This window comes from Ovis aries, chromosome 25 (assembly GCF_016772045.2).
Source record: "Ovis aries strain OAR_USU_Benz2616 breed Rambouillet chromosome 25, ARS-UI_Ramb_v3.0, whole genome shotgun sequence".
In the NCBI taxonomy this organism is placed as follows: domain Eukaryota; kingdom Metazoa; phylum Chordata; class Mammalia; order Artiodactyla; family Bovidae; genus Ovis; species Ovis aries.
This window is the reverse complement of record NC_056078.1, coordinates 25,671,195-25,692,531: the sequence shown is the minus strand read 5'-3', so window position 1 is coordinate 25,692,531 and position 21,337 is coordinate 25,671,195. Positions and strand designations below refer to the sequence as shown.

Here is a 21,337-nt window from a genome sequence, read left to right as displayed (position 1 = left end):
ATTAGGCTCAGCGGTTAAGAATCTGCCTGCAATACAGAAAACTGCCTGCAGTGCCGGAGATGTGGGTTCCATCCCTGGGTCAGGAAGATCCTGTGGAGAAGGAAACGCAACCCACTGCAGTATACTTGCCTGGGAAATCCCATGGACAGAGGGGTCTGGGGGGGTCGCAAGAGTTGGACATGACTTAGCATCACCAGGTACTATTATCATCCCTATTTTGTAAATGAAGGGAAACTGAGGCGCAATGAGGTTATATAACTTTTCCAAAGTCACACATAAAATAAACGGCAGGGCTGGAGTGTGCAGATTTTATAGCCATTTCCTGAACTCTGCATTGCTCAAAAGAGCCCGATAAGACCTGTCCCAGTCCCGGGTCCTGACTGTCAGGGAAACTTTGAGCACTTCCTCAGGAAGGTAGACTCAAGATAGTAATGATATAACCAACTTATATTGATCTCTTTTGTCAAGTGCTAGTCCAAGAGCTTTACATAGAGGAACTTCTTTCATCTTCACAACTCTAGGAGATAGGCTATCATCCCCATTTACAGATGAAACTGAGGCAAGTCACAGGAAGCCAAAAGTCCAAAGAAACTCAGATGTTTCACCTGCAGAAGGGCAGACCCGAGGGGGTGCCCTCCCTCCTGCAGGCTCTCTGAAGGGCTGTCCTGGGGAAGACAGAGCGAATGGAAGACAGAAATACCAACTGCTGGCCATTAGGATCAAGATGCTTGCCCAGGTCAGGGTTATACTCAGTGTCCTCTAAGGCCCCTCCAGTCCCAAGACTCCACCAGCCATTGGGTCAGAGAATGGGCTAGAGGAATAAGGGAGGCTAGGAAGTGGCCTGGTGGGAATCGTTTCCCCAGAGTCCCTCCAGGATAAACCCCAGGGAAGGGAAGAAAGGGCCATTCACTCTCTTCCACCTGCCTGAAACCTGCTACTGCTGCTGCTAAGTCACTTCAGTCCTGCCCGACTCTGTGCGACCCCATAGACAGCAGCCCACCAGGCTTCCCCGTCCCTGGGATTCTCCAGGCAAGAACACCGGAGTGGGTTGCCATTTCCTTCTCCAATGCATGAAAGTGAAAAGTGAAAGTGAAGTCGCTCAGTCATGTCTGACTCTTAGCAACCCCATGGATTGCAGCCTACCAGGCTCCTCTGCCCATGGGATTTTCCAGGCAAGAGTACTGGAGTGGGATGCCATTGCCTTCTCCGACCTGGAACCTGGGATCTTCATTCAAATGACAAAAGTCTATGGTGGTGCCTGACCAGGGCTGGAATGGTGGGAGGGAGGTGGCCTCCCATCCAGCCCAAGGGACCACTTATTGGGCATCTACTACATGCTGGGCAGAAACTTTGACATCATCTCATTTACTTCCCTGAAAACAATTTCACAAACGCAGAAACAGGCTCAGCTGCAGGTAAGACACTTTCCCAGGAGCAGACATCTGGTGAGCGCCTGGCCAGTTAATTCGAGTTGTGGAATTAACTGTCTGCTCTGTGGAATTAACTGTGGAATTAACACTGTCCCTTGCTCTCCTCGCCTTATGGTGTGTGACAGCTGCCTCTCATCCCCTTCTCAGGAGGGCCTCAGGGGCCTGTCCACCAGGGTGGTTGGCTGGGGGTCAGGCTCCTCTACGGCGCGGACAAGGAGTAGGGGACCGGCGCTGGGATGGGAGTCACAGGGAGAGGGACACAAAGAGTTATGTCGCAGCCGAGGCTGCAGTGGTCAGTGGCTTGTCCTCTACTTTGGAGGGGTGCTCCGTTCCTGCGGAGGGAGCCACATCTGGGAAGAGGCCGGGGGCAGGGCGCGCGGGCAAGGGGGCGCTGCGGCGACACAGGTGTGCCGGGTGCCATGACGACCGCATGGCGCGGCGCGAGCCCCCTCCCCCTGGCCTGGGAGCGCCAGCGGCGGACAGCCGGCAGCGGGCGGTAGAGCCTAGAGCCGGGCGGGCAGCTGCGCGGCTCGGGAGCCTTCCATCCCGGCCGCTGCCCGCGCGGCGAGGGGAAGACCCCGCTCTGGGCTAGGGCCTGCGAGCGCCGGACTGTGAGGCAAGGGCGTGCCAGCAACCTAGCCCCGGAGACCCCCTGTCCTTTGCCGGTTCGCAGGGGCCCGCTGCCTCCCTCCGTCGGGGACCGTCCTGGAGCAGGGCAAGGTGGACAGGATGGATGGTGAGTGACCCCGGGGCTGAGGCTAGGGGCGAGTGGATGGGTACTGAGGAGCTGTTAGCCAAGAGAGAGGGGAGGGGAGAGGGGTGTTCTGATCGCAGAGGGCTGTCCAGAGCCCAACACTGTGACTCTGAGTGTGCGTGCATGTGTGTGTGAGACAGTCAGACACACACTGAGAGAGGGAGAAAGACCTAGAGTGCTTCGTAGAGTGTGTGCCTGAATATGTGTGTGTGTGACTGAGACAGAGGTAGAGGAAAGACCCGGAAGCCTCTATGCCCCGAGTGCCTAGCACCCTCCCTCCTGCCTGAGAGGGGGCTCCTTTGAAACCAGGTGAGGACAGCTTGCCTATTGGCGTTAAAGGAATTGTCATTCCTTTCAGGCAGCAAAGTTGGAGAGATGGAATTCTAGACAAGGTCTCCTCCATGCAAAATTTCCCTCCCTGGGAGAAACGAGAGGGAACTATGGACCTGACCTCCAGAGCTTTAAGGCAGGGGTCCCAACCTCTGGGATCTAATGCCTGGTGACCTGAAGTGGAGCTGATGCGATAATAATAGAAATAAAAGTGCCCAATAAATGTAATGTGTTTGAATCATCCCCAAACCATCCCGCCCTCCCACCCGTCCTTAACCCCTTACCCCCTTACCCCCTTACCCCCCTACCCCCCCTACCCCTGTTCTGGTCTGTGGAAAAATTGTCTTCCATAAAGCTGTTTGCTCCAGCCTTACAAGGTGGGGGGCCAGACCCCTGTCTCAGCTGGTGTGGGCAAAAGAAACCGTCTTTCAACTAAGAAACTGGAGCATCCAGGGCTGGTCCACTGGCTTGCTGGGTATCTTTGGGGTTTTGCCTAAATCTCTCTGTGCGAGGTGGTGCTAGTGGTAAAGAACCTGCCTACCAGTGCAGGAGACATAAGAGACGTGAGTTCGGTCCCTGGGTTGGGACAAGCCCCTGGTGGAGGGCATGGCAACCCACTCCAGTATTCTTGCCTGGAAAATCCCATGGACAGAGGAGCCTGGTGGGCTACAATGACCCGGTGGTCGCAAAGAGTCGGACACAACTAAAGTGACTTATCACGCACGCACTTTGTGCGACTGGTTACCTATCTCTTGAATGGAGAAACTTACATTCAGCTGGATTCACAGTGGGGCTGTGACGGTAAACTAAGACAAGATGTGTTGCATAAAATCATACCGTAAAAGAAGGCTGCTCCAGGAGGTAATAAAACCCGGAAATTCCAAGCCAGTACAATTGCAAACATGGCTGGCAAGAAAGAAAAGGGAGTTTTACAGAACGCTGTGTGCAGCTGCACTTGCTGCTTTCCAGTGAGCTAGGGTTGAAAAGCGCACGCACACAAGATGCGATGAGAAACGCAGAACTCAAGATGCAGCGAGAAGATTGGTGGGATCTGGAAGGATAGTGTCAGCAGAGCACCGAAGCCTCAGCGAACAGAAGCCGAGGAAAACTGGTCGAGACAGATGCAAAGTGCTTTCAAAGTCTGCGTAAGGATAGCAGAGGGCTTGGGCTTGTGGTGCGTGTAACCTTAACACACAAGGGAGGGCAGCCTAGCAGGCCACACAGGCAATTTTACTTCAAATGGTGAAATGAGGGACATAAGGAGGAGATTGAAGCCCAAGGTAAGTGATTGGATAAGGCATCAAGCCACATATATAAAATCTAAGCTCAGACAAATAACATCCCAGGGACCTGGAGGCATTCTCCGATGTAATCTTTGTCTCAGAGGAAATGACAGAGAATGAAGTGCCGGAAGACTGAAGATGGGCAAGTGTCCTGATTTTCAGAAAGGAAGAAAAGGTAGCTCAAAAACAAGCCCTAAACTGCCAAGAAAATATTGACCTGTATTTAAAATTTCAGAATAAATATCAGACACTTAGTGAACACTTGTTGTTCAGTCACTAAGTCATGTCCGACTCTCTGTGACCCCATGGACTGCAGCATGCCAGGCTTCCCTGTCCTTCACTATCTCCTGGAGTTTGCTCAAACTCATGTCCATTGAGTCAATGATGACATCAAACCATCTCATCCTCTGTCATCTCCTTCTCTTCCTGCCCTCAATCACTCCCAGCATCAGAGTCTTTTCCAATGAGTCAGTTCTTTGCATCAGGTGGCCAAAGTATTGGAACTTCAGCTTCAGCATCAGCACTTCCAATGAATATCCAGGGTTGATTTCCTTTAGGATTGACTTGTTTGATCTCCTCGCTGTCCAAGGGACTCTCAAGAGTTCTCCAGCACCACAGTTCAAAAGCATCAGTTCTTTGGCGCTCAGCCTTCTTTATGGTCCAACTCTCATATCTGTACATGACTACTGGAAAAACCATAGCTTTCACTATACAGACCTAAGTTGGCAAAGTAATGTCTCTGCTTTTTAATATGCTGTCTGGTTTTGTCATAGTGTTTCTTCCAAGGAGCATGTGTCTTTAATTTCATGGCTGCAGTCACCATCTGCAATGATTTTGGAACCCAAGTAAATGAAGTCTGTAACTGTGTCCGTTGTTTCCCCATCTATTTGCCATGATGTGATGGGATTGGATGCCATGATCTTCATTTTTTGAATGTTGAGTTTTAAGCCAGCTTTTTCACTCTCCTCTGTCACCTCGATCAAGAGGCTCTTTAGTTCCTCTTTGCTTTCTGCCATAAGGGTGGGGTCATCCGTATATTTGAGGTTGTTGATATTTCTCCCAGCAGTCTTGATTTCAGCTTGTGATTCATCCAGCCCAGCATTTTGCTTGATGTACTCTGCATAAGTTAAATAAGCAGGGTGACAATATACAGCCTTGACAGACTCCTTTCCCTATTTGGAACCAGTCCCATTGTTCCATGTTCCATACTAACTGTTGCTTCTCAATCTGCATACGGATTTCTCAGGAGGCAGATAAGGTGGTCTGGTATTCCCATCTCTTTCAGAATTCTCCACAGTTTGTTGTGACCCACATAGTCAAAGGCTTTAGCATAGTCACTGAAGCAGAAGGAGATGTTTATCTGGAATTCTCTTGCTTTTTTCTATGATACAGCAGATGTTGGCAATTTGATCTCTGGTTCCTCTGCCTTTTCTATAATTCATCTTGTAAACCTGGAAGTTCTCAGCTCACGTATTGTTGAAGGATTTGAAAGATTACCTTGCTAGCATGTGAAATGAGCACAATTTATCTGGTAGTCTGAACATTCTTTGGCATTGGCCTTCTTTGGGATTGGAATGAAAACTGACTTTTTGTAGTCCTATGGCCATCGCTGAGTTTTCCAAATTTGCTAGTATATTGAGTGTAGCATTTTCATAGCATCATCTTTTAGGATTTGAAATAGCTCAGCTGGAATTCCATCACCTCTACTAGCTTTGTTTGTAGTAATGCTTCCTAAGGCCCACTTGATTTCACACTCCAGGATGTCTGGCTTTAGGGGAGTGATCACACCATCGTGGTTATCTGGTTCATTAAGATCTTTTTTGTACAGTTTTTCTGTGTATTCTTGCCACCTCTTCTTAATCTCTTGTTTCTGTTCGGTCCTCACTGTTTCTGTCCTTTATTGTATCCATAGGACATTCCCTTTGTATCTCTAATTCTCTTGAGATCGCTAGCCTTTCCCATTCTATTGTTTTCCTCTATTTCTTTGCATTGTTCACTTAAGAAGGCTTTCTAATCTCTCCTTGATAGTCTTTGCACTCTGCATTCAGTTGGGTATATCTTTCCCTTTCTCCTTTGCCTTTTGCTTCTCTTCTTTCCTCAGCTGTTTGTAAGGCCTCCTCAGACAACCATTTTGACTTGTTGCATTTCTTTTCCTTGGGGATGGTTTTGGTCACTGTCTCCTGTACATTGTTATAAACCTCCGTCCATCTTTCTTCAGGCACTCTGTCTACAAGATCTAATCCTTCAATCTATTTGTCACTTCCGCTGTATAATCATAAAGGATTTTATTTAGGTCACACCTGAATGGCCTAGTGGTTTTCCCTACCTTCTTCCATTTAAGTCTGAATTCTGCAATTGGGAGCTGATGATCTGAGCCATAGTCAGCTCCAGGTCTTGTTTTTGCTGACTTAGAAGACAATAAACTGATCAGACATCACATAATTTTTTCAAAGGAGGCATCCTGTACACTTGCAAAGATATGTGCCCAAGCATTTTCATCACAGTGCAAAATTAGAAATCATCTAATGTCACTAAATTAAGTAAATTAAATGATGAGAGCACTTGCCACAGCATGCTATATGGGTTGTGTTTAGGATTTTATTTACTGGTATGAAAATATATTTACTACCTACTGTGAGTAACTTTTTAAAAAGCAGTCTTTAGAACACACATGTAGTATGATCCCCTTTATGCTGGTGGGCTGCCGTCTCTGGGGTCGCACAGAGTCGGACACGACTGAAGCGACTTAGCAGCAGCAGCAGCATTATTAAATGTATATGTAAAGTACATGCAAAGAGATGGTCACTAACATCTTTGGGTCCTCCTGCTTCTGAAAGTATACCCTAAGAGAAGGAGCTGATGCCTGAAAGCAGAGGTCAAGAGACTGAGATGGGAAAAGGAGAAAAGGCAAGAACAGAACTGAGTGGATGAACTGGGCTCAGTGGTGGGCCACTAGGGTTCTATCTCTCTGGACGCCTTCTGAGAAAAGTGCAGAAGGCACCCGAGATTTTCCCCACAGCGATGGGTGGCTGACAGCTGTTTGTTCCTCTTCACCAGTTGAAGGTTGCTCCACTCCCACACGTCTAGGCTGATCCTAGAAGTGGCTTCAAAGAAACCAAAACAGAGAGCCCTGGTGTCAGCCTGATGAGATGCTGGAAATGCAGGGTACAGTCAGTCGACTTGGCCAGAACCTTTGGGATGTGGCTGGGAGCATCACAAAGGCAATGGCCATGGGGGCATCTCTTGGTGTGAAATTGCAGGGGTGTTTATTTCACTCTTTTCTTTTGTAGTGCTCAGACTGCTTTATAGTAAACATATTGCTTTTTTTTATAAAAACAATTTTGTTTTTCAAAAAGAAAGAAAAAAGTGTAGTGATGTAGTAGTCATTAGGGGCCAATATTAGTGCTAAAAACAACTCAGGCTAAACCTCCCACGTTTCCTCTTTCACACTGGGTTTCTAAGAGGTAGAAAGATGAATTACGAGATTTCAGCAGGACCCGGCTAAGATCTCTTATGAGAGCCCTGGGAACTGAGCAGTGGCAACGGGGCTGGAGGACTGGTATTAACTCTAATACAGCTTGGCGGTCCCTCAGACTTTGACCTTGACATTGATATTAAATAATTGAGAGGGAAAAATAAAAGGCATGCTCCTCGAATCTGTGGATAAGAGCCATAACACCCACATAGCAACAGGTTCAAAATTTAAATGAGGATATCTTAACATTCTGGAACACTGGATCAAACCCAAGAAAATGAAATGTAAAGTGAATTGCAAAGACCTGAATTTAGGTCCAAAAAAATCAATTGTGTGCATTTCAAAGAGAGCAGATCTTGCTTGTAATCTTGAGGAAAGTTTCTGGGGAGATAAAAACCAACTGACTGACGGACATGGGTCCAAAACTCCCACTTACTGAAAAGACCCTGAGATGTTCAGAGTGGGGGGAAAAAAGGCGGGGAGAGGGGGATGACCTTGGGGACAGGGGCCCATTCTTGTTCAAGGAGCAGAACTGGAACAGGTAGGGGACAAGTTGCAGGAAGACAACTCAACAATAGGAAGAAATTTCTGGCACTCAGAGTTGGCCTAGAAGCTGTGTCCTTGCCAGGTCGAATTAAGCAAGGGTCACTGACTGGTTGGATACTGACTGGAGGGCGGAAGGAGGTATTCTTGGGTGGCTGGACCAAAAATAGGGCCTGGAGGATCTCTGAGGGCCTGCAGACAGACACTGCAGTCTGTCCGTCCTCCTGCAGAGTTGCTGGATCAGCCGGGCAGTAGTCCCTCTCAGGCCTTCCCCACTGGGCCTTGGCTGCATGGTGTGCTGTGCAGTGAGGCATCAGAGGGCACGATTCCCACCCCGCTCCCAGCCCAGCCCCAGTCTAGCGGCTCCCTCAGAGCCTCTGGCAGCCTCCAGAGCTGCCTGCCCAGCCTGGGTGCTCCGTGGCTGAGGGAGGCCAGATGCAGGGAGGATGTCTGCTCACACTGCCTGGTGGTGGGAGACCTGTGGGCAAGTGGCCCATGCAGGGGAAGGTTGCCAGAGAGAGGAGCAAGCTAGCTGGTTTCCTTCCAGTGCAGGACACAGAAATTTCTTGGCAATCCAGGTGGGCTCTGCTTTCCATGCCCCCAAAAATGCTGCCAGTGGCGCTGTCAGAGTTGAGAACCACTGCTGTCATGAATATTTTAATCATATGTATCAGAGCTTCCTTCTGATTAGAAAGGTTAGATCTCAAGTTAGTGCAAAGGATAAAGAAATTACTTAAAACACACTCTGTTACACACTGTTAATGTCTTTTGTTTGTTCTGGGTTTTTTGGTCATTGTTCACACACACACACACACACACACTTTTGTATGGAACACAGTTTATAATGCTTCTACCTACTATTTTATAACTATTGCCACCTTGATCAGCATTTCTTCCCACCACTAGAACTTGCTCTATTAAGTAAATCCCTAAAAGTGGACTGGCTGGCTCTGGGAGTGGGTCTTGGATTGGGGTGCTGGATGGATGTGCCCCGTTTGCATAGGCTGAGCTGATGTATGTCCTTCCAACCCCACCATGCACAGCCACCCTCTGGTGTCACCAAGCGCTTTTCCTCTCTGCCAGTCTGATTGATGGCATGCTTACCCAGTGTCCTTTTAAAATTGCATTTCTTTGATTACAAATGAACTTTTCGTCTCATGTGTTTATTAGCCATTTGTACTGTGTTCTGTTGTGTTCTTCAGCAGGTCAGGCTGTGTTCACCCTGAGGCTCTCAGGAAGTGGGCGCTGAATGGTATAGTTCAGTTCAGTCACTCAGTTGTGTCCAGCTCTTTGCGGCCCCATGGACTGCAGCATGCCAGGCTTCCCTGTCCATCACCAACTCCCAGAGCTTACTCAAACTCATGTCCATCGAGTCGGTGGTGCCATCCAACCATCTCATCCTCTATCATCCCTTTCTCCTCCTGCCTTCAAACTTTCCCAGCATCAGGGTCTTTTCCAATGAGTCAGTTCTTCGCATCATGTGGCCAAAGTATTGGAGTTTCAGCTTCAGCATCAGTTCTTCCAGTGAACATTCAGACTGATCTTTAGGATGGACTGGTTGGATTTCCTTGCAGCCCAAGGGACCCTCAAGACTCTTCTCCAACATCACAGTTCAAAAGCATTAATTCTTTGGCGCTCAGCTTTCTTTATAGTCCAACTCTCACATCCATACATGACCACTGGAAAAACCATAGCTTTGACTAGATGGACCTTTCTTGGCAAAGTAATGTCTCTGCTTTTTAATATGCTGTCTGCTGCTGCTGCTGCTAAGTCACTTCAGTCTGACTCTGTGCAACCCCACAGATGGCAGCCCACCAGGCTCCGCCATCCCTGGGATTCTCCAGGCAAGACCACTGGAGTGGGTTGCCATTTCCTTCTCCAGTGCATGAAAGTGAAAAGTGAAAGTGAAGTCGTGTCTGACTCTTAGCGACCCCATGGACTGCAGCCTATGAGGCTCTAGGTTGGTCATAATGGTATAACTGGGTCTCTAATCTAGGGCATATTCAAAAGCAGAGACATTACTTTGCCAACAAAGGTCCATCTAGTCAAGGCTATGGTTTTTCCAGTAGTCATGTATGGATGTGAGAGTTGGACTGTGAAGAAAGCTGAGCGCCAAAGAATTGATGCTTCTCAACTGTGGTGTTGGAGAAGACTTTTGAGAGTCCCTTGGACTGCAAGGAGATCCAACGAGTCCATTCTAAAGGAGATCAGCCCTGGGTGTTCTTTGGAAGGAATGATGCTAAAGCTGAAACTCCAATACTTTGGCCACCTCATGTGAAGAGTTGACTCATTGGAAAAGACTGATGCTGGGAGGGATTGGGGGCAGGAGGAGAAGGGGAAGACAGAGGATGAGATGGCTGGATGGCATCACCGACTCGATGGACGGGAGTTTGAGTGAACTCCGGGAGATGGTGATGGACAGGGAGGCCTGGTGTGCTGTGATTCATGGAGTCACAAAGAGTCAGACACGACTGAGCAACTGAACTGAACGAACTCAATCTAGAGCTGAGTTCTGTGTGGTACCAGGGCAGACCAGTAGGTGGCGCTAACGATGCAGTCATTAGAACTCGGTGGAGTACCCAGCTGGATTCCGTGCTCTGGACCTTCATTTTGGTGTTGCTTTCTCTCTCACACATCTTCCAGGCTTTTCAGGGAGGCCCACAACAAGAGTACTATAAAATATTACCCTCGGGTCCATTGTGCAGTTTAATACCACCAGCCCAGCTGCTGCTGAGTTAACACACACTGAGTGTGGTGTGTCCCGCATTGTGTCAAGTTTTCTTCACGTATTATCTCACTCTTTTCAGTAAGTGTGAGCTTATCTCCATTTGGGGCTTCTCTTGTGGCTCAGCTGGTAAAAAATCCGCCTGCAATGCAGGAGACCTGGGTTTGATCGCTAGGTTGGGAAGATTCCCTGGGGAGAAGAAAGGCTACCCACTCCAGTATTCTGGCGTAGTGAATTTCACGGACTGTATAGCCATGGGGTAGCGAAGAGTCGGTCACGACTGAGCGACTTCACTTTCACTTTTCACTTTCATGCTTTGGAGAAGGCGACAGCATCCCACTCCAGTACTCTTGCCTGGAGAATCCCAGGGACGGGGCAGCCTGGTGGGCTGCCGTCCATGGGGTCGCACAGAGTCGGACGCGACTGAAGCGACTTAGCAGCAGCAGCAAGCAGCAGGGTGGCTTTTATGCCTGTGTGCGTGCTCTGTCGCTCTGTTGTGTCCAACTCTTTGCGATCTCACGGACTGTAGCCCGCCAGGCCCCTCTTGTCCATGAAATTTTTCCGGCAAGAATACTGGAGCAGGTTACCATTTCTTACTCCAGGGGATCTCCCAGACTCGGATCAAACCGCCATCTCTTGCTGTCTCCTGCCTTGGCAGGCAGATTCTTTACCACTGCGCCACCTTGTGGCTTTTAAACAGCAGAAATTGACTTGTTACAGATCTGGAGACTGGAAAGTCCAAGACCAAGGTACAGATCCAGTGTCTGATGAGGATCCTCTTGGTTTATACACAGCTTCCTGTGTCCTTATGTGGTGGATGGGACAAGGGAGCTCTCTGAGGTCTTTTTAAAATAAAGGCACTAATCCCATTCAAGAGAGCTTGTCCTTGTGACCTAATTAGATTTGATCCTTGAACAACATGGGTCTAAACTGCACTGCTTCATTTATACAGTTTTTTTTCCAATAGATGCATACTACTGTACTACACTGGACATGGAACAACAGACTGGTTCCAAATAGGAAAAGGAGTATGCCAAGGCTGTATATTGTCACCCTGCTTGTTTAACTTATATGCAGAGTACATCATGAGAAACGCTGGACTGGAAGAAACACAAGCTGGAATCAAGAATGCCAGGAGAAATATCAATAACCTCAGATATGCAGATGACACCACCCTTATGGCAGAAAGTGAAGAGGAGCCAAAAGCCTCTTGATGAAAGTGGAAGAGGAGAGTGAGAAAGTTGACTTAAAGCTCAACATTCAGAAAACGAAGATCATGGCATCCAGTCTCATCGCTTCATGGGAAATAGATGGGGAAACAGTAGAAACAGTGTCAGACTTTATTTTTTTGTTGCTCCAAAATCACTGCAGATAGTGACTGCAGCCATGAAATTAAAAGACCCTTACTCCTTGGAAGAAAAGTTATGAGCAACCTAGATAGCATATTCTAAAGCAGAGACATTACTTTGCCGACTAAGGTCCATCTAGTCAAGGCTATGGTTTTTCCAGTGGTCATGTATGGATGTGAGAGTCCCTTGGACTGCAAGGAGATCCAACCAGTCCATTCTGAAGGAGATCAGCCCTGGGATTTCTTTGGAAAGAATGATGCTGAAGCTGAAACTCCAGTACTTTGGCCGCCTCATGCGAAGAGTTGACTCATTGGAAAAGACTCTGATGCTGGGAGGGATTGGGGGCAGGAGGAGAAGGGGACAATGGAGGATGAGATGGCTGGATGGCATCATGGACTCAATGGACGTGAGTCTGAGTGAACTCTGGGAGATAGTGATGGACAGGGAGGCCTGGCGTGCTGAGATTCATGGGGTCGCAAAGAGTCGGACACAACTGAGCAACTGAACTGAACTGTACTACACGATCTGAGGCTTGTTGAATCTGGATCCATGGATTCGCAGGGCTGACTGTAAATTTATATTCAGAGCTGAATTTAAAGTCATATTTGGATTTTTGATTGCACAGGAGTCAGAGCCCCGAACCACCCCATTCATTTTTCAAGGGTCAGCTATGCCTCCTGAAGCCCCTACTTCCAAATACCATCACACTGAGTATGAATTTTGAGGAAACACAAATATTCTGTCTATTGCCTGAAGTCAGGAGAAAAGAGAGCTGGGACTTACCAGTCTATATGCATCCACTACCTCCAGGGTCTTTGGGCCAAGACCTTCAGCTCCATGGTTCCCAGACTGGAGTGTCCATTGGAATCATGGGGAAGATACATTAAAACAGACATACCTGGGTTTCTGGTTCCCTAGATCAGGGGTGATTCCTGAGAAACTGCATATATAGCAAGTCCCAAGTGATGCTGATGCTGCTGGTCAGGGACTACACACTGAGAACCAGGGCTTCCTCATCTTCTCTGGCCCCAGACTTTCCGTGGCTCAGAGCTTAATCTCTGAGATCATCAGAGTGCCCTGGAGGAAAGGGGAATGGCATAATTGGGTCCAGTGGATGAAATTTTCACAGGCTGTAATGTACCCACAAGGGCACCAGGCAGATCCCCAGAAGGACAAGTCCAGGTGTTAATGAGGTCTCCAGCTTCAGGTATCAGGTCCAGATGGGGTGGGAGGCCTGCCTGCCTCCAACCCATCTCACCATCAGCCAGGGGAATTGCCAGGAATAGAAAGGAGTTTAACTAAATTGAGAATAAATCAGTCTACAGTGCTGGAAACTGTCCTAAGTGTAGAGACTGATGCTCAGGCTCAGCCAAGGGTCCAGGGATGGGCTGGGTTGCTCCCAGACACTTCTCAGGGCCAGCCTTTGGAATATGAGCTCACTAAGCAGTCCCTTGAATCCAAGTGAAAGGCAGTGGGGCAAACACACAGGCTAGAATTTAGTTGGGCAGGTTTTGACAATTTCCTCTACTCATCCACACCCACAGATTTCCCCAAGTTATTCAGGTTGATTTTGAGGCTCAGCAAGAATGAGCTAGCTAAGGAGGCTTCCAACAGACTGTGGTGGGGGTTCTTTCCAGAGGACCCTGGAAAAGGCCTCTCAACACTAGCAATGCCAGCCTTTAGCAGGACCCTGTCACCTGACATCAGGATCCGCCTTTCCTTCTTTTTTCTCTTCATACACATATTTATCCTCCTAACAACCATTTAGTAAACCATTTATTAACACAATGATCAGGCCCTGATGAGATGCTGAGGATATCTTCCCATCAATGAGAAAGAAAAGATCCTTCCTCTCCAGGAGCTGATTTTCAAAGTTGGAGAAAAAAAAATCCAATAACCCTGGGAGCAAAGAAAATATTGGCAGATGGAAGAAAATAAGCAAGATGCCATGAGAGATAATAGTGGGCACCTAAATAAAATAATCAGGTCATGCTTCTCCAAGAAGACAGTATTTAAGCTGAACGCTAAAGGAGGGGAAAGGCAGAGGGGCTAGGAAGAGATAAAGGCGTCGAGATTGGAAAGAGCAAGAGTGCGTTGGAGGCATCACGAGGGGACCAGAGCACAAAGGACAAAGAGGAGAGTAGCAGGGGGATGAGGGCAGATCGATGGCAACAGGAATTAGACCATGCAGCAAGGAGTTTGGGTTGTATATCAGATGCAAGGAAATGGCAACCCACTCCAGTGTTCTTGCCTGGAGAATCCCATGGATGGGGGAGCCTGGTGGGCTGCCGTCTATGGGGTTGCACAGAGTCAGACACGACTGAAGCGACTTAGCAGCAGCAGCAGCAGCAGCAAGGAGTCTAGGCAACAGTTAGTGGCTCCTGCTGAAAACATTGGTGAAAAGCTAGTGGGAAACTTGATAGAGGAGGGATCAAGCTGACATCACTTAAGCCCACTGTTCAACCTTAGCATTAAGAAAGAGACCACCAGGGAGTTCCCTGGTAGCCTAGTGGTTAAGATTCCAGGTTTTCACTACTGCAGCCCAGGATTCTGCAAGCTGCCGCCAAAAAAAAAAGAGAGAGAGAGAGAGAGTCCACCAGACATAATCAGATCAAGCCTCTAGATCTAATTGTAATTTACAGGAAATACAGCAGACAGACAGCAGAATGTGTAAAATGACATCAAGAGGGGGCAATCAGCAAAATCCAGTCTGCGAGAAATTCTACAGACAAATGACCCAGACATTTATATGATCCCAAGGGCCACTCAGATGGCTAAACCACAGTGTCATGTCACTAGATTTTGGGGTGGTTTGGCACATAATGATACATAATAGAAATGGAAATCTCATTTGGATCCTCACTCAGACAAACCAGTTATTTTAAAAATTCTGTAAATCCTTCAGTAAAAATAAATTAGTTACGACATCTAACAATGAGGGAATTTTGAATGCTGGATAATTGCTAATATTGTGACACAATGGTTAATTTTGACACTGGGTTATGGATTTTTTGAGTCCTATATTTTAGAAACACAATCTGAAATATTTATGAACAAAAGAGAAGATTGTGCTTCAAAATCATCCAAGGAGAGGTGTGGGTATGGATGAAGCAAGATTGGCCTTGAGATAGCAATTGTTGAAGGTGAATAATGTACGCTGGAGATTCTTCATATTCCCTCTTGTCATGGTTCATTAAACTATATACTCATATATGTTCACTCTTACATTCTCTCTCGTACATGTTTGTCATATTAAAATAAAGATGTTTCGGTACAGTTGGATGCCCCTGAAGGGCCTAAGCAGAGTAGTATCATTTCCTTCTCTCACTGTGCACACTTCCAGCGTCTCCTCCTCCACTGGCAGACCCTTCGCCTGTGACCCGAGTTCGCCCTTGCACCTGCTGGTCCCTGTGGCCCCACCGTGCCAGGGGAGGTCTAGTCTGGAAAGACCCCAGGGTCTTTCTAGTCTCTGGTCCCAGGCCTCCTGTGGGCCTCCAGGCCAGTGGCTGAGCTCTGTATGCAACAGAAGACTCCCCAGTGACGCCTCATCTCCGGAACAGGCCCCATTCAGTCCCAGAGGAAAGCAGGAGGAGAGTTTACAAGACAATATGATGAGTCACCACAACTAATGACTTCCCAGAAGAGCTGTGGTTGGACACTCAGCCACTCCTTCCAAAGGTGCCTGGAGAAACACACACTGAAGCTTGAGACACGTTAGAGACACAGAACCACGCCAACTCAGCTGCAGAGACTAGTGTTCTCTTGAGCGGGTCTGGGAACCTCTCTGATCACAGTCCTGCCATTTCAAATGGGGTTAATACCTAACCTATTTACCTCATGAGACAGCAGGAAGGATTGGATCAAATAACAGACATGGAAAAGTGAAAATGTTAGTTGCTCAGTCATGTCCGACTCTTGGCGACCCCTATATCCTGCCAGGCTCCTCTGTCCATGGGATTCTCCCAGCAAGAATATTGGAGTGGGTTGCCTTCATGGGAGCTTCCCAACCCAGGGATTGCACCTGAGTCTCCTACATTGCAGGCAGATTCTTTACCATCTGAGCCACCAGGGAAGCCCAGTAGATAAGGAAACTCTTGGCTAAAAGCTGTGCAAATGAAGTAGCTGATACCACGATGGGAGAAGGTGAAGGATGGGTGGTGGCCTTGGCTTTGGATGGTCTGAAGAATTGAACGTGTGCCTTTGATCCTCAGCCCTGGTTCAGAGTCCCCTTTTAGACTTCCTCCCTCTACCGCCTTCTTTTCTTCCACAACTAAAGTCTGTGGCGATGATGAGCAGGGACGTCAAAGATATTGAGGGTATAATAGGATCGCAGGAGAAAACAGATGGTGCACTCAGGAAGGGTTTAACTGAAGAGAGTTTGGTAGAGAGACTTGACAGCAGGGAGAGGAGGGCAAGAGAACCAGCATGGGACAGTGACGCACACAGGGACCGGCAACCACAGGAAGCTGTCGCTGCAGAGGGGGAACCTTGTCATTGCAGCCCTGCAGGAACTGGAGTGTGGAAGAGGAGCTACCCAGCCAGAGCTGCACCCATAAAGACAGCCCCATGGACAGACCTGTCCAGGCAGGGAGGGACTCAGGAGATGAATACGCTGACCTCTCCTCCACTCCTTCAGTCTCCTTCAGCGCCTCCCATTGGCTGAAACCCAGTTAAAAAACCGGAAGGCAGGGAATAGAATCTAAAAAAGAGTGGATATATATATATATGAAAGTGAAGTAGCTCAGTCGTGTCCGACTCTTTGCAACCCCTTTGACTGTAGCCTACCAGTCTCCTCTCTCCATGAGGTTCTCCAGGCAAGAATATTGGAGTGGGTTGCCATTTCCTTCTCCAGGGGATCTTCCCGACCCAGGGATCGAACCTGGGTCTCCTGCATTGCAGGCAGACGCTTTAACCTCTGAGCCACCAGGGAAGCCCATATATTTAAATATGTATAACTGACTCACTTTTGCTGTACAGCAGAAACTCAACACTGTAAATGAACTGTACTCCAAAAAACAAAACAAAAAAAAGACCCAGAGAGCAAGGGAACCTGGCTGACATAGGTTCCCGAGAGGTCAGCCTCTGGGGCAGAGAGCAGGGCTGAGAAGTATGGAGACTGGATCCAGTACAGTTGGAACTGTGTGCAGATGGGGAGGGACCAACATTGGGAAATGAAAGGAGAGGTGGGACAAGTGGGTTGGGAGGTGTGAGATCAGGGTCTGAGTGGCTGTGAGTTGAAAGTCTTGGATCGGTGAATCCAGTTGCAATTGGGGTTGAGCTCATGCCCAGGTGCTGGGCATGGTCAGGGTCTGGAGCACAGAAGGATCTCCCAGTGGTGAGAAGTCAGTCATCTCTTCTTCACCTAAGATCCTGACCTATGTGCTCCTTCGCACCTAGGGGAGCCCTCCCAGCCTTCCAACAGCAGCTGGCCCCCAAGCGAGAATGGGAGTGCTGCTGAGGCCACCCCGGCTGCAAGCCTCACCTTCTCCTCCTACTACCAGCACTCCTCCCCGGTGGCTGCCATGTTCATTGTGGCCTACGTACTCATCTTCCTCCTCTGCATGGTGGGCAATACCCTGGTCTGCTTCATCGTGCTCAAGAACCGGCACATGCGCACCGTCACCAACATGTTTATCCTCAACCTGGCCATCAGCGACCTGCTGGTGGGCATCTTCTGCATGCCCACCACCCTTGTGGACAACCTCATCACTGGTGAGTAGGCAGCTCCCCCCTGAAATCATGGCTGGCCTGGTCTCCTGGCCAAGGTGCCATTGTCTCAAACTCCCCAGTCTTACGGATGAGAGGATTAGACTAGAAATAATAGATACAATGAATTAATCATCTGCTTTGTTCCAGGCTTTGTGTGACTTATTCTTCCTGAATTATTTTAATTAATCCTCACAACAATCCAATGAAGTATGCATTATTGTTATCCCCAATTGATGGATGAGGAAACTGAGGCTCAGAGTGATTAAGGGGTGGTTCTGTAGTTTATACAACTAAGTGTCAAGTCCCACATTCTTACATCTGTATTTCTAACCACTGCACCGTTCAGTCCTACTCTCCCAGGTAGCTCCCATCTAGTTCTGGGCAGAACTAGAACCAGCAGGAAGAAGTGGTAAGGAGGCAGGTTTCCTCTGAATAGGGACCTAAAAACTAATTTGAGATGTTCTCCACCAAAAAAGGGTTCCTGCCTACAGGTATTGTGCTCCCTGTCACTGGGAGTGTCTAAGTGGGGACTGGCCGGCTGTTTAGCAGGGATCTGGTAGAGGGATTCAAGCAGAACTAGGCCACTTGACTTCTAAATTCCCACCCAGTATCTAAAAACGTTAAGAAGGATCCCACTATCATCTACCTTCTCCCAAGATTCACTTTTCTTGTTTCAGAGTAAGGCGCCACAGAGTCTAGGTGGGAAGGACTAGTTTCCAGAGCTGGGGAGACCCCTAGAGGTCTGTGCCTGCAGCTTCTGAGCTCAGAGCTCCAAGAAACAGGATTCAGAGCCTGGACAGCCCCATTTGGAGTGACTTTGGTGTCTCTGTAGTATAGCTGGTTAGCACGTTGGACTGTTAACTGAAAGGCTAGTGGTTCGAGCCCACACAAGGATGCTCCCCCTTGTGCCATTTGGGATTCCCAGGTGGCTCAGCAATAAAGCATCTGCCTGGAATGCAGGAGATACAGGGGAGGCAGATTCTATCCCTGGGGTTGGGAAGCTCCCCTGGAGGAGGAAATGACAGCCCACTCCAGTATTATTGCCTGGAGAATCCCATGGACAGTGGAGCCTGGCAGGCTACAGTCCATGGGATCACAAAGAGTTGGATGTGGCTGAGCACGGACTACCACACGCCACAGCTGATGTGAGGTTGGGGGACTCACAAAGCCAGAGAGTGAAGCCAGGGCTGCCACTTTCCCCCTGGCTGTCCTCTGGCTAAGCCTGGTGGGATCTTTAATCACAGCTGAATCACAGGTTCTTTCAGGGATGCTAAACAGAGGCTGAGCATCCTTCTTCCCAAAACACACACAAACATATGCAGACACACACACCTGCACATGTGCATACACATAAAGGTGTGCACACACGCATGCTCACTCACCAGCTAACAATAGTGTGATGAGGTCACTAGTTGGTTACAGTAGTGTCTGCCAGTCCTTTTTTTATCTGTACAAACCGTTATTTATTCAACAACTTCTTAATGTGGGCATCTAAAGTTTCTCTGATATTTTGCAGTTACAACAGTGCTACAATGAATAGCCCTGTGCATATGTATTTTGTGTCATCAGAGGTGTATATTCAGAATACAGTGAGATTGTTAGATCAAAAGACAAGTGCATGAATTAGGCATTGCCTAGTTCCCCTCCAGAAGGACCGTAATGACTTGCATTCCCACCAGTGATGTCTGAGAGCTCCTATTTCTCCACAGCAAGTATCATTTGTGTTTTTCTAATTATGAATGAGGTTTGAACATTTTTTCATGTTTTTCCATCTGCTCTCTACAGCGATATTGACTTTCCATGACATTTAAACTCCCTGGCACCTAGATCAGACTCTCAGCACTGATGCATAGTGATTTAGAGACAAAGAGACTGTAAATTAATCTCCCCCTTCATTTTCACATCTGTAAAAAGGAGACAGTAATGGGGTTGGGGTGAGGACTGAGCAGGCCAGTGCCTGGTACCTCGTAAGGGTGCAGACAGAAAATCAACATGGCAGAGGCTGTTGGTGAAAGAAGACCCCAATCTTGGGAGATGACTCCTGTCCACAGGCACAACAGACAAGAACAAGCTGCCCTCCTCCCCCTGCCCCCCCCCACCATCCCAGGCCTAGAGGGCTGGAAACACCAGGTAGTTACCAACACAGGGCCTCAGGCAGCCAAGAGGTGAACCTGGCTACCAGTCCTGAAAGCAGGTGGGACCCAGGTCTCATGAAAAAGCAGAAGCTCAGGGGTCAGAGTGAGGACATCAGGTAGGATGGGCTAGAGGGGCTCATAACCTCCCCCAACTTGTGAGTCAGGATGGATCTGTCCTAGTGGGTCTCCACTTCGGCTGCCACTTAAATCTCCTGGGTCAATTTGGAAAATAGGGTGGTCTGAGTCCCACCCTTAGAGATTCTGTTTGTAATTAGTCTGACATGGTCCTGGGCAGTGATCCTTTTCCAAACTCTCAGTTGATTCTAGTGAGCAGCCAGGAGAGAACTACTGGCCTAAAACTTGAAGCTGGGCTATGGGAGCAGAAATCCAGGCAGGGCTGGATGGATCTAAAGCTCATGGAGAAAAATTGCTGGTCAGTATAAAGGCTGTCTCTAGTAGGACTGTCCACAGAGGTACCGGCTGGTCAGCTCCTCACTCCTGGAAGCGCGTAAGCAGAGGTAGAATGACAACCTAGCTCGACTGGAGGGAAGATACAAGCCACAGAGGGGACTGGCCCAGATGGCTGCAGGCCTCTGGCTCTTTGTGGACGAGGCATCTCTCACTTTGTGGTGGCCTCTGTCATTGCAGGGTGGCCCTTCGACAACGCCACGTGCAAGATGAGCGGCTTGGTGCAGGGCATGTCTGTGTCTGCTTCCGTTTTCACGCTGGTGGCCATTGCTGTGGAAAGGTGAGAGGGTTCCTGGCTGGGTTATCCTGGGCTGACTGGGGCACAGCATGAGGACTAGCTGCTGTTTCCACTGCTGCGCCTGCTAGAAGGAAGACTAGCTAGACTGCTCTGTGGTCTGTGGTCCTGAGCCACAGAGGGAAGGGTGGTGGGGCTGCTTGCCCTCTAGAATTGGGGGACTGTAGAGGATACTGCTACCTCTTTCTGGAAGACCTGGAGGCAGCCTCTGAGGAGGTTTAAAAGGTATCCCTGGGCCCTAAGAGGAGCTTGGGGACAGTCCTTGTCTCCTGAGTGGTAGACCTCCTTGCTGGCCCCTGACTCCCCAACTCCACCATCTTCTGCCGCTTCTGGTCTTTCAGCCTCAGATTCCATCCGAATCTCTGATAAGCGTAGGTCTGCTAAATAGAATGGAGCCAGGGACCAAGCAGCTTGCTTTGTAAGCAACACAACTGACCCAGTTGCAAGGGGGTCCTCCTCCCTCTCTGAGAGCCCTTTCAATAAGGGTGCTTATCCCAGAGCAAGGGAGGCAGGCAGGTGAGTTGGAGGGCTGCCTAGCTGGATGACCTTGAGTAGGTCATTTAACTACATTGAGCCTCCGTTTTATCACCTGTCAAATAGTCCATACCCTACTGGCTGGCTGGGGGGCTTCAGTGAACTTCTGTTTGTAAAGCTGATACATACTATCTGGTATGGAGACCATATGTCAGCAGTTAATAGCATTCTATTTCATCTTTACACCCACACCCTCCTCCTTGTCTTCTTCCAAACTCAGGCACTACTAGCTCCACCCTTCGTACAATCTAGTGTCCTCAGCGTCCCTCCACTTCTGCCCTCATCAAATCGTCTTTTGTGACCCAGT

The 21,337-nt window shown here is 48.6% G+C and overlaps 1 protein-coding gene and 1 non-coding gene across 2 annotated transcripts in view; one reads left to right on the top strand and one right to left on the bottom strand.

Annotated features, from left to right (window-relative positions):
- The first annotated feature begins 1,860 nt into the window (after positions 1–1,860).
- NPFFR1 (neuropeptide FF receptor 1) overlaps positions 1,861–21,337 on the top strand; it is a 34,130-nt gene continuing 14,653 nt past the window's right edge. Inside the window, exons 1-4 of the mRNA XM_027962137.2 lie at positions 1,861–2,017; positions 2,104–2,166; positions 17,287–17,601; positions 20,382–20,481. Of these exons, the coding sequence (XP_027817938.1) occupies positions 1,861–2,017; positions 2,104–2,166; positions 17,287–17,601; positions 20,382–20,481 (635 nt within the window). The remainder of the gene's footprint in view (positions 2,018–2,103; positions 2,167–17,286; positions 17,602–20,381; positions 20,482–21,337) is intronic.
- Positions 16,748–16,819, bottom strand: TRNAC-GCA (transfer RNA cysteine (anticodon GCA)). The gene has a single exon. It is a non-coding gene; the product is annotated as a tRNA-Cys (tRNA).